The sequence below is a fragment of the Astatotilapia calliptera genome, chromosome 11 (genome assembly GCF_900246225.1).
Source record: "Astatotilapia calliptera chromosome 11, fAstCal1.2, whole genome shotgun sequence".
Lineage (NCBI taxonomy): Eukaryota > Metazoa > Chordata > Actinopteri > Cichliformes > Cichlidae > Astatotilapia > Astatotilapia calliptera.
Genome location: NC_039312.1, coordinates 10,583,635 through 10,596,051, shown reverse-complemented (window position 1 = coordinate 10,596,051; position 12,417 = coordinate 10,583,635). Strand labels below are relative to the sequence as shown.

The 12,417-nt window shown below is 38.5% G+C and overlaps 1 protein-coding gene across 3 annotated transcripts in view; it reads right to left on the bottom strand.

Moving 5' to 3' along the window:
• Positions 1–5,667: 5,667 nt before the first annotated feature.
• ddc (dopa decarboxylase) overlaps positions 5,668–12,417 on the bottom strand; it is a 31,112-nt gene continuing 24,362 nt past the window's right edge. For all 3 annotated transcript variants that reach the window (XM_026185264.1, XM_026185263.1, XM_026185265.1), the window contains exons 10-14: positions 10,316–10,392; positions 9,500–9,519; positions 9,316–9,414; positions 7,406–7,507; positions 5,668–7,147 (exon numbers count right to left, since the gene is read on the bottom strand). In XM_026185264.1, coding sequence (XP_026041049.1) covers positions 6,947–7,147; positions 7,406–7,507; positions 9,316–9,414; positions 9,500–9,519; positions 10,316–10,392 — 499 coding nt within the window. In that variant the 3' untranslated portion in view covers positions 5,668–6,946. The remainder of the gene's footprint in view (positions 7,148–7,405; positions 7,508–9,315; positions 9,415–9,499; positions 9,520–10,315; positions 10,393–12,417) is intronic.

Sequence of the window (12,417 nt, the reverse complement as noted above, 5' to 3'; positions counted from 1 at the left end):
TGTGAAACATTGTGTTAGTTTTCTTCATTTGTGGATAATGTCACTCACCACCATTCACTGGAATCCCAGACCCTTTTAAAATGCTTTGTAACCTTATCCAGCCTGATATATGTCAAGTTCTTTTAGATTGTGTTGCTTTTTGAAATCTTTTAGCCTACTTCACTTTGTCAGACAGGTTCTATTTAAGTGGTTTAATCCAGCATGTGTGGCATTAATTAGTCCTGGGTTTATCTTGTCAATTTCATCAACATGATAAAGTCACAAGTGTTCAAGATGCAGTCATGAAACTTCTCAGATGTGTAGTAAACACTGAAATGAAGACCCAGCTCAAAGAACATTGATACTGTGGTCTCTCTTCGTGACTGTAAATTTGCAGCAGCCTTTGTTTTTTTAACCACTGAATCTGTTGCCTTTTTAACACCAGCACTGGTTTCTGGGTTGTCTACAAAGGAGACACTAGTGGTGTCAGTGAAAGTGAATTACATGTCTGATTCAATGGGCGGTGAATGTATATAAAGTATTTTTGTTGCCTAACGTGAGACCTGAAACCTACTGGCCTGAATTAACCGGAAGAACAGGAAGCTTAAAATTAGATTAGCACCAAGAGATGAAAGAGAAGAAGCAAGTATCTTACAGAAAGATTGCATACTTTCTCATAGAGGTAGTACTGCAATACTTCTGTTAGAATGCATGCTCTTTCCAGCTTTGCTGCTTTGCACATGGGTTGTATGGGTTTAGTCTGTCTCTGCAAGACAGACTAAACAAGTTTGCACCCACATGTCTTCTCTTGTGTAAGGAAACATGTGAACACAGTGATTTCCTCTTTAATGCAGAAGAAAGCAAATAAATCAACTCATAGTGAAGAATATATGTATATGAGTACATATCTTGTGATGATTTGGGAAGAATTTAGTAATCATCTCCAATATGTTGCATGTTTTATTTCATCCTAAGAAAATACTGAGTTTCTGCTGTCTGCACAACTAAAAACAAAGTGGAAGTTCCGTCATCCTCAGATAATTACCAATTCAGCATCAGTGCTGTTTATAGTCTACTCGGATTTGTAGAGCCACCAAGACATATTCTCACTAATTGTTTATGTCTCTTTCAGTGCTTTTAAAATACATTAAACACCCTGATGAATCTCTACTGCAGGTCACAGGGCAGCACAGAGAGGTTTAGAAGCTCTTAATGCATCGTTGATAAATTAGCTTGACAGACCCATACTTGCATGCATATGCTGCACATAATGACAGCATTATGCGGTGTCAACTTATCAGATAATTACACCTCATGCCTCTAATGTATGGGTGTAGGAGGCTGGTCCACTTTAAACCCTGCTGCCTCCATTTCCCTTCACGCACCCTTCAGCCACTCCCACCACATCGCCCCATCTACCTAACTATTTCAACAGGGCTGACTCTCACAGGGAGCCGCTGTGTGAAACACTGTACACAACCCTCTTCCCCACCACTGCTTGACAGAAAGTAGTCCCCAGACTAGCTCAGGACAAACCCATATCTCTTACATGTCAAAGCTGTGTACCACTCAGCACGCTGCAATTGAATTATCAAAAAGGAAACTCTTATCCTTGTAGAATTACAGATATCAGAGTTAACAGCAATCAGTGCACATTTCAACATGGGGCAAATATGCTGGCCATGTAATGGGATCTCTGTGGTCTCAAACGCATTGTGATTTGAGATTCAGTTACGTGCTGATGGCTAGTAGATTATAATGTTTTCCCATCTGATCCCTCCCAAGTGAAACAGCATCTTGGGCATGCTTTCAGGAAAAACCTCACATACCAGATATTTGAAGGCTGCTGAGCCTAGTGGGCTGACAGCATGTGTTGGACTGGACGAGTCCAACACATCAGGGCTCAAATATGCATTTTCAATATGAGATTATATATTTGTAGTTTTCTGTTCTGATCTATTTCTATCTGTTCAAATAATTATGCACTGCAATACAAATGTGCTTTGCTCTCTGAATGTTTTGGCAGTACCGTAAAGACTCATGTTTGAACCTAGTTTGGAACAAAGCATAGGTTTCACATCACAAGTTCAACTTTGCAGCTAAGAATAGATGCTAGAAAAACACTTTTCACAGGTCCTGCCCTCCCTGTCTTTATGTATCTCTCACCTTTGCAATTACCTGCTCTGCCCCAGTGTGTTGCACCTGTGAGTAATTCCCTTCCCTTGTATTCAAAATGTGTTTTTTGCCTGTCCTTTGTCAGCTCGCTTTTGTTTATGTATGCACTTCAGTAATACTGCTCTTGCATTGGATTTCCCACGCGCCTAACCCTGTTTTGCCTTTTGGCTTTTGCCTCTGCTTGTTCCAGGTTTTGTCTGCTTTGATCACGGGTTGATCACCTGTGGAACAAACTGTGCTTTACCTCAGTGAAGTGGTGAACTCTCATGTGGTCTCTCATACATTTCAGTTCTGTGTTGTTACAACAGGAATGCTGGTTAGATAAAAAAAAGAAGGCTGATCTTTTACTATCTCTTTGAGACTTATTGAATTCACCGCTGTTTCTACGCTCATTCTTTTATTTCTTTTTTATCAACCAATCACACCCTGTGAAAGAATGCATCATACCAAGGTTACCAAGCACCTAGCTAAGATAAAAGTTTCCACCCCGTCTAAGATTCCTTCCATGAAAATGTTTGCACTCTCTGACAGGATTCTCTACTGTCCAGAAAACAACGGAAATGAGCGCAGACACCAGAGGGACAAATAAACAAAAGACCGATACATATGTGATTGCAATGCTGTATAGTTGCACAGAGCCTAGAAAACTGTGATATACAGTGAAGTTAGTTCTTTTTCTGGACTGAAGCAGTACTGGGGATCTTATGCTAAGTTAGAGGAAAAACACCAATACTTTAGATCATTTATTTTAAATAAAACTGCTGTTCCTCAAATGTTACTGAATTCAACTGAAAGACTTTCTTTGAAACTTTTAATAGAGATTTCGTAGCGTATGTCCCTGAGATAAATTCTTGGGAATACTTTAGTGGTTTTCTGCCTTTGGTCACTTAATATCTGTGCAATCAAAAGTCACTCTGTGCATGTTCACATTCATGTTCAACTGAAGACAAAGAAACGTTTTTAGAAGACTTTTCACTGTTAAAAGACTTTTTCATGAGCAGAGAGTGGAAACTGACTCATAAAATCTAAGTCTTGATTGAAATACGGTAGATTATGTATAAAAATTCCTGAACAGCTGATCAAATACTTTTGTGAGAAGCTTTAAATTAAAGCTGAAAGTCTGCACTTGAATCACATGATGTTTGTTAGATTTAAAATCCTCTGTACAGCAACAACAGTTGCCACTGTCCAAAACTGGACCAGAGACAAGTTATTTCTCTTTGATGAAATAACTTGTCTCTGCTTTATTTGGATTAAAGGTTAATGTCAGATAGCTTTTGAGCTGTCTGTAATACAACCTAATAATATTACACTAATGTTACCCCCCTTTGTCTCGCCCTGCTTTCTTCTCTTTCAGGCTCTCATTTGCAACCTACTGGAGCAGATGGCAGACTCTCCTTGATCCTGGTCCTGCCTGAGATTCCTTCCTGTTAAAAGGGAGTTTTTCCTTCCCACTATGACCGAGTGTTTGCTCATTGTCAGTTGTCTGCTTGTTGAGTCTTGCAATATAAAGTACCCTGAGGCAACAATTACTGTGACTTACCGCAATATAAAAAAAACTAAATTGAATTTAACTACAGAGTACACACATAAGATTGAAGTCAGTTTACTATGCATTGAATATTTCTGATTATAAGCTTGATTATTTTAATATGGAATCAACATTTCTCAGTGCTGGGTTGTTCTCATTTTAAGGTAAGCATTATTTAAAGATGTTACCATACTAGTATTCAACTAAATTCATTTAAATGTTATTTATATAGGGCTAAATTACAACAGCAGTCACCTTAAGGTGCTTCATATTGTAAGAAAAGGGCCTAACAATAATGGAGAGAAACCCCCAACAATCAGACAACTCCCTTTGGTCAAGCACCTCATAGTGTGGAGGAAAATCTCCCTTTGAACAGGAAGAAACCTCCAGCAGAACCAGGCTCAGGGACAGGCAGCCATCTATTAGGACTGAATGGTGCTGAGCAAAGAAGAAAACCAAGTGTCCAGTCTTTCTCCCAGATCCAACCTGGGAGCTATTTCCACAGAAGAAGAACCTAAAAGCTGAAGGCTCTACAACATTTTTAAACCATTACTCCTGTGTAGCTGTCAGAAATACTGATCATGTGTCTGTTGGCATCTCCTTGTGGCCAAACTGCAAAATGCATGTCCAGAAACATTTGTAATGCTTGAAGCAAAACTCTCTCTCTCCTTTTTTTTTTTTTACACATGTACACTCAGGAGGAGCAGCAATAAAGCTGCCAGCAAAATTATTGTAAAATCCCCAACTAAGAGTCAGTAAAATATGTGCTTCCATCCCCTTCACCCCAAGTGCTCAAATAAATGTTTAATTATAATTGCAAGGCCTTATGAAAGCATCTGAGGACTGAGACAATCACTCAGACAAGTCAGCAACTGTGATAACATAAAAGCAGCCTACAAAGGATTTCAAAGAAGAACGCAATCTTTGCTTTTATCTCAGTATGAAGTTGATTCAAGCCTGATTTTCCCCCTTCAATATTTAAGATGATCACTTCATTACCAGGGGAACGACATTTTCTGTTAAACTGACACAATGATAACAAATAAAAATGCTGATTAAAGTAAAGAAGTAAAAGTAAAGAATTAGTAAATAATTCACTGAAGACAAAAGAATATTCATAAAAAAAATTCTTTGCATTATCCTCTCTGTAGATAAAGAGTTAACATTTCACTCAAGTCAAGTGAGTGCCTGGTGGAAGCACATTTTTTATTCATAAAGTCTATACAGGTGAAGTTCTCTATTGTAAGCACTAGAAGTAAGACCTCTCAAGTAGCATTGTTATGTCTCGTGTCTCCTATCATCATGATTTACAATTTTAACTGAACAGACAGACCATGTGACCTTTTTCTCTTTGGCATTTTCAAAAGCAGCCGTATCATTTTTAAAGAGAAGTCTTCCTCTACAACTGTTGCTGTGTGATAGTTGCCTGTAGAATTTATATTTATATTTTTGAAGCAAGCAAGTGAACTGGCCAATAATACTGACGAGTAATCAGGGACTAAGAAGTAACATCCAATACTGAATCCTCATTTGTATTTATAGAAGGCCGGCCTTTGTCCTCAGGGATTAAGATGCTCAGAGGAGGCTGATTTGCAAGACATGCTGTTTGTGTGTGTGTGTGTGTGTGTGTGTGTGTGTGTGTGTGTGTGTGTGTGTGTGTGTGTGTGTGTGTGTGTGTGTGTGTGTGTGTTGAGCAATTTCTGGACTGCTGGCAGGTCAGTTTATCCACTCACTCTTTTCATGGCATTTGGAATAGCTGCAGAACATTGCTCGGCATTGTCCTGTTACCTTCCCTAGCTTACCTTCCCTAAAGAAGACGTCACCTGGAGGGCAGCATGTATTGCTCCTAAAGCTGTATATATAAGTTAGTATAGTCACACATGTGCATGTTATCCATGTCATGTGCCAAAATGCGCCCCATACCATCAAAAAAATCAGATTGTATTTTAAACCTTGAAAGAGGATTGAAAAGTGACACCATGCAGACTACAGCAGACTTTATTCAAAGAAACCACATCACTCCATGCAGCACAGTCTAGCCAATGAGGAAACACTTGGGTCGGACACCGCCACTGACGTTAGCACAATCATCTGAAATTACAGCAATGCGTGGTGATGCTAGAGCACAGATTTCTAAATCCCCTAAAGGGCAGGTGTAAAGGGTCAGGTCAGGTGCAAAACTATAATGGTTTGGCAGGGGATGTAGTTACATTTGATCATTATGAAAATTTATCTGAGTTCTCCAGGTTTTAAAAATATATAACAGGACAGTAAAGTGTGGCATCCTATATTTCTGGTACATTACAAAGACAAATGCCAAATCAGTGACGCAGAGAAAAAAGTGAGCAAATATTTAATAAATTTGCATAATTTAGGTTTTAAACTTTCATCTTAATATTTTTTTCTGTCTGAGCACAGAAATGTAATGAAATTTAGTTTATTTGAATGTACGAAAAAGTCCCAAAGGAGCATAATTTCACTTTAAGCCCACTGACAGTGACTGAGTGATTGTCTTGTACTGCTGTTGTGGAATACTGGCCAGCTGTCATAAGACACAATATGAATCAATAACATATAATCAGCCCTAATCTGCCATTGTATATTTAAAAAATACTACTTTTGCAAATTAGTTAATAAATAACTTAATCACTAGGATATTATATTAGAAATCTTTAGCCTGACACTTCATGAAGCCCTCCATGTATCACGCATATATTCATTTGGAAGCAGTTTCTGACTGAGCACCTAAAAAAAAAAAATAGTTGCAGACAAACACTGAGTCAGAAATTCACAAAGTGTGCAATACATTCTTTGCTGAACTCAAAAATAATTTAGCCTCAATTCAACCACACAAAACACTGAATTTACCCCCAAACAAGTTTTACACACAGAAGACACAGAAGCGGCATAGACAAGTGCACTGTGACGTGGACAATAACGTGATTAGTGATCCGTGAGAGACAACGTGGAGTCAACAGAGGGAGAAAATGCAGATATAAAATGTTATTTTTGGAAGTCTACATATGTTTTTGTCATAATTAGTAGATACATAAATATACAATAATTTGCGACAATGTAATATTTACCACTGTTAACTCGACTGGATTCTTTGCTGCAGACAGAAGGAGAACTGCCTGTTAGACAAATTACTCCACATTCCCTTTATGACATTTTACATCTGCAAAACTCCATCAAACGTCAGTCACAACTTTGGTTATCATTCAGGGATCGGAGTGGACGACCCCTTTTCCAGCGTTTTTTTTAATGACTGGCCTCCTGCAGAAGCTCAAATGTCAGCTGCGTGATGTGCTGCCATGCTTGCTGGATGTGATGTGACTCAGTAGTGCGTGCACAGATGGCAAAGCGCAGGACAAAGCGGCCTGAGAGCTGGCAAGGCACCAGATGGATCTCTCTGCTCTTGGTGATCCTTTTCAGCAACTCTTGGTTCAGTTCATTGGAGCCCTGAGAGGAGAAAGCAAGGAAGAATTACACCAGCTAGGCTTTGTGTCATGACTACTTAATAATTAGGTGACTGGATTAAAGTAATCACAGTCTTGACAGTCAAATTCCCATAGACAGGGAGCTCTGATATGCATTTTCTAGCTTTTCTAAATAATGCCCTCGGTGTTATTGAACCTTTGAGGTTTCTAGGTGACTTTTTTACTTTTTGGGACCACTGCAGAGATCAGATCATAGAGCTGTACCGTTGGGTGCTGTTACCTTGAGCCTGAAGCAGACCAGTCCCAGGACAACTTCAGCACAGATCTCAAACCTCTTGTCTGCTCGCACCAGACTCTCAAACTCCTTGGCCAGGGCCACTTGCTGTAACAGAGGATGTGAATTATTCATAAATATTTCATGAAATGTAAAAGATTTATTGTACATGCAAATAAAAGTGAAGTTTTTTTAAACCAATAGTTTTTTAAGCATTTGCTTTAAAAAAAAAATCCTTCACCTGCAAACAATATTAGCTGTAATTGGCATTATTTTCCACTAGATGCCAGTGTGGTTTGTTACGTAGCCTCGTGCTTTAGGATTGGAAGACTTTTTTCTTGTCATTCTTAATTAAAACCTTTCTTTTTTCTTAGAGCATCACTGCTTACTGTGAAGTAAATGCGTTCATCTGATTAAACAAGCATGCAGTGTGATATTTCACATTTTAGAAGAGACAATTCCTGGTGAGCTCAAATCAGACAAGTTCAAAATTTGTACTCAGCACCCATGAAATAGCCTTTATCAAAGTCTGCTCTGAAAATGTCATCTTCCTCATACTGATTTTTCTAAACATGGTACTTATCAAAGATGTTCCTAAAGTACAATTTATCCACTTAAGATCAAAGACTCTGCTGATGCATGCTGAAACGTGCGTCAATGCAGTTATCCCGGTTATATCGTTGAGCTTCCACTCAACTTTTCCAACTGGTAAATAAAGCCAAACCTCTGGCATAAATGGCCAACAATTGGTTGACTGTGATCTTGTTTCTTAAGTCCCAGCAGATAATCCAGTATCACTGTATTTGATTACAAGCTAAACTCCAGTGACCTCACTTCCTGTCCTACTGCTGACTGTATGCCAGGCAGAACTTTTCATACATATTATTCATATTTTGCGGTTTCAGATGACTGCAGGGATCGATTCTGCTCCTGTCACTTTATTTGAAATGGAGCATAAACACAAAACAGGCTGATTTGATTGACAGAGCAGACTGGAAGAAGAGAGAGCGAGTCAGACAGGGGTCATGCATCAAAAAGAAAAGATGAAAAGAAAAGGCATGTGCAGGGTTGGGAAAGGAAATGTAGTTTTAAATAGAAGATACATGCCAGACATATATGACTGCAGGGCTAATTATGCCGATGAAGAGATAGAAGAGGAGGGAGGGCAATGGCAGGACATTAGTGGTAAGGAGGATTAGGAGCAAAGAGTTCTAGGAAGCAGGAAGGCGAAGGCATTTCCCATAAAGGCATATATGATTTCCTGAAGTGTTTTTTTTTTTCTTTTGGAAGTGACTGAGATGTAGAGAAGTGGTGTGTGACAGATAAATGGAGGTGAAACAGCAAAGTGAGACTGATACCACTGGCACCACTGTTGGTACAAGGTTAATCTTTTTACTACATGGAGGATAAGAAACGCAGGTTAGCAGGGTTACAAAGCCTGAATTAGCACTAACACACTGCTACTTCTTAAAGTAATTGATCTGTTATTTACATCAGCTCTCACACATTATGGGGAATAATTGTCAGTAATCCCTGCACAGCTAAATGAATGGAATAAGTGAAATCCATCCATGCTCTTCTGCTTTAGGGTCACGGGGGTGCTGCAGCCTATCCCACCTGTCATAGGGTGAGAACCTGGAGAAAAACAACACCGGAGAAAATATGCAAACTCCTGGATTCAGACCCAGAACCTTCCTGCTGTAAGGTGACAGTGCTGACCACAGCACCACTGCACCATCCACATATGAAAGCATATATTTGAATAACCTCAAATTTAATGTGTAACAGGCAAATAAATGATCCTATTACTTCAAATTTTGACCACAAATGCCACAAATTTGAAGAAACCCTTCACATCCCCAGGAACAGGTACATTTGCCGATGCTGAGTGAGAGATCATTTTCCTGCGTGTTTACCTTGCGTATATGAGCTTGCAGACCTTTGAGCCCATACATGCGAAAGACAAACCACATCTTCAGTGAGCGAAATCTCCTTCCCAGTGGGATCTGCCAGTGCTGCAGGCCAGAATTGGATAAGGAGAGAAGTTATTACCACAATGTTCAAATCATGATTATTAATCATGATAATAATTCATCTTACCCGATAATCGGTGACCAGTCCTGTTGATAGAAAAACAGATAATGTTGTCCATTACATGTGCACAGTCTTAATTTTAAATAAAACCCCTTTAAACTACTCGTGTCAGCCAGCCTGCTTCCTGGTTAATAAGAATCGTAAGTGCAGTCAGTGCATTTTGAATCACAGACTAAACGCGTTTTGCACAAACAGAATAGGCGAAAATGGCATTTTATAAGATTATAAGATTTTATAAGATACAAGATCTATATTTTCTGAATGTAAAGCAACACGCCACAGATTACAACTTGCATCGACTTAACAAAGCTCCAACATTAAAACAACCCTTTTAAATTCAAAATGTATCTTCTATAACAGCTGCTTTTTGCTATTATCTTAGCGTACTGTTGATTGTCCAGGTGTTGCTGTCACTGCGCTCAGCGCCTCTATCTCACTAATCACAGGTAGCTCATCTCTGCAGAATAGATGTCTGTGTTAGCCTGGACTAATAACCACTAATTAGATTGAGGAGTCCAGAGTGCACGAGCATACGCTTTTGTAAGGTGCTTCACAGTGGTGGGAGGCACTGCAGCTCTCAGTCTTTCTGTCTGCTTGACAAGTAAATTACAGTGAAAATCTGAGACCATCTGCAGGCTATAGGAGAATTTGCACAGACACACAAAGTAGAAGCAGACAAAATTGTTGTATAGGAAATTCCCTGATTATATCTTTATAGTTTTTGTTTTTATTCAAGTCTCCAAGACAGGACAATAGTTTACCAATGGAATTTGGACAAATACTGTCGACTTCTAAAAGGATATCAGTGAAAACTATAACTACCTGATTCCTGGTTTTCATGTTTCAGGTAAAGTGGTTCCATTTTAAAGGCTCCAATGATGTCTGCTCTCTCCTTCACCCTGTGGACAAAAACGTCTTAATATGGCATTAAGCTCTAAGAAAAATGTCCAAAAATTTAAAACTTGTATATCAAAATTGAGTGTTTTACTTTATTCGTGGGGGTTTGCCACGCAAGATTTTTAGGAAAATTCCACCTCTTTTCAACCAATGAGTTGCAAAGTGAATATATGGTATAGAAATAATATTTAAACACTTTATTAAAACTTAATAAATGACCTTTTGGCTTTAGACCTGTATTTTTAAGGAAATCAGCATATGCTTTATGAAACAGGCTAGTCTGCTCTAGTTTTTGCATAGTTTGGAAATGAGTTATGGTTCATTATCCTGTAGGAGGAAACTGTCTCCAGTTGAGCAGTTTCAGAGTACAGGATGGTACCGTGATGTGATCAATTTCCTTCTGTTATCATATTTTCTCTTTTAATCTTATTAAGTGAATTTCTCAAGCATTTATCCATTTATTTTATTTTGTGTTGTAAAAAAAAAACCCCATAACATCTAATATTAATATTTTCATTTGTAACTTCAACATCCTGATAATGCCTGTCGGCCTGTTGTTTTGCTGTTATGATTTAGTGAGACTGAGAATTTAAGACCTGTTAAGTGTCTGTTTTTGAAACATGAGACTCTGATGCACTTGTCCAGTTGCTCTGCTGTGCACCTGAATGTCCCACTTCTCCTTCTATTCTGGTTAGAGGCAGGTCATCAGTTTTATTTAGACATCACTGTCTGGCATCTTAATGTGTTGATATAATTGACAAAATTCATTAGACTATTCATCTGGTGAATAAGTGTTACTAGAATGCTGAAGTGATAGTTACTGAAAAAAACCTCTGTATTTCTACACACCTACACTTAATTATATCCATTTTTATATAATAATAATAATAATAATAATAATAATAATAATAATAATATTTACCTATATATTCTATACCCAGATGTGAGCCAGCACACTGGACTTCTCTGAAAATGAAGAAATTGATCAAGCATAACATTTGATCACAATTTTTTTTCTTCAGGAATTCTAGTGAATAACTAAAAAAATATATGTATAATGTGATTTCCTATTTTTCATCTATTATTAAAATAGTTCATTTGAAAATTCATGCATAACAACATTATCTATATTGAATAGAAAAAATATAATTGTGATTAAAGTGCTTGTGCATACTGGTAGATTAACCATTACAGAAACAGTGGTAATTACCACTGCTGTTTATTTAGGGGAGCTTTGTGATCGGGTGGTTTGCACATTTGTTTAGCACCAGAAATTCACCACCATGTAAAATGCTCCTATTAGCCCATACTTGACTTGTTCGTCCTCCAGATAAGCAGTTTACTGTACAGGGTGGGCCATTTATATGGATACACCGTAATAACATTGGAATGGTTGGTGATATTAAAGTCCTGTTTGTGGCACATTAGTATATGTGAGGGGGCAAACTCCTCAAGATGGGTGGTGACCATGGTGCCCATTTAGAAGTCGCCATCTTGGATACAACTTTTGTTTTTTCAATAGGAAGAGGGCCATGTGACACATCAAACTTATTGGTAATGTCACAAGAAAAACAATGGTGTGATTGGTTTCAACATAACTTTATTCTTTCATGAGTTATTTACAAGTTTCTCTTTGTTCATAGCCATTGACATGTCGAAGAGGTTAACACATGAGGAGCGGATCGAAATTGTGTTGATATCTGGTGAACGCAGTAACCGGGTCATTGCAGCAGATTTCAATGCAAGACACCCTACGAGACCACCCATCTCCCATGCTACAGTCAGCAAACTGCTTGCTAAGTTTCGTGAAACTGGTTCAGTGTTGGATTTGCCAAAATGTGGACGCAAGAAAACTGTCACTAATGAAGAAACATCAGTGGCTGTCCTAGCTTCATTCAGCAAGAGCCCACAGCGTAGCACTTGCCGCATGTCACTGGAGAGTGGCATTAGTCGAACATCCCTTCGGCGGATATTAGCTACTCACAAATGGCACCCTTACAAACTCCAGCTACTGCAGCATCTCAACA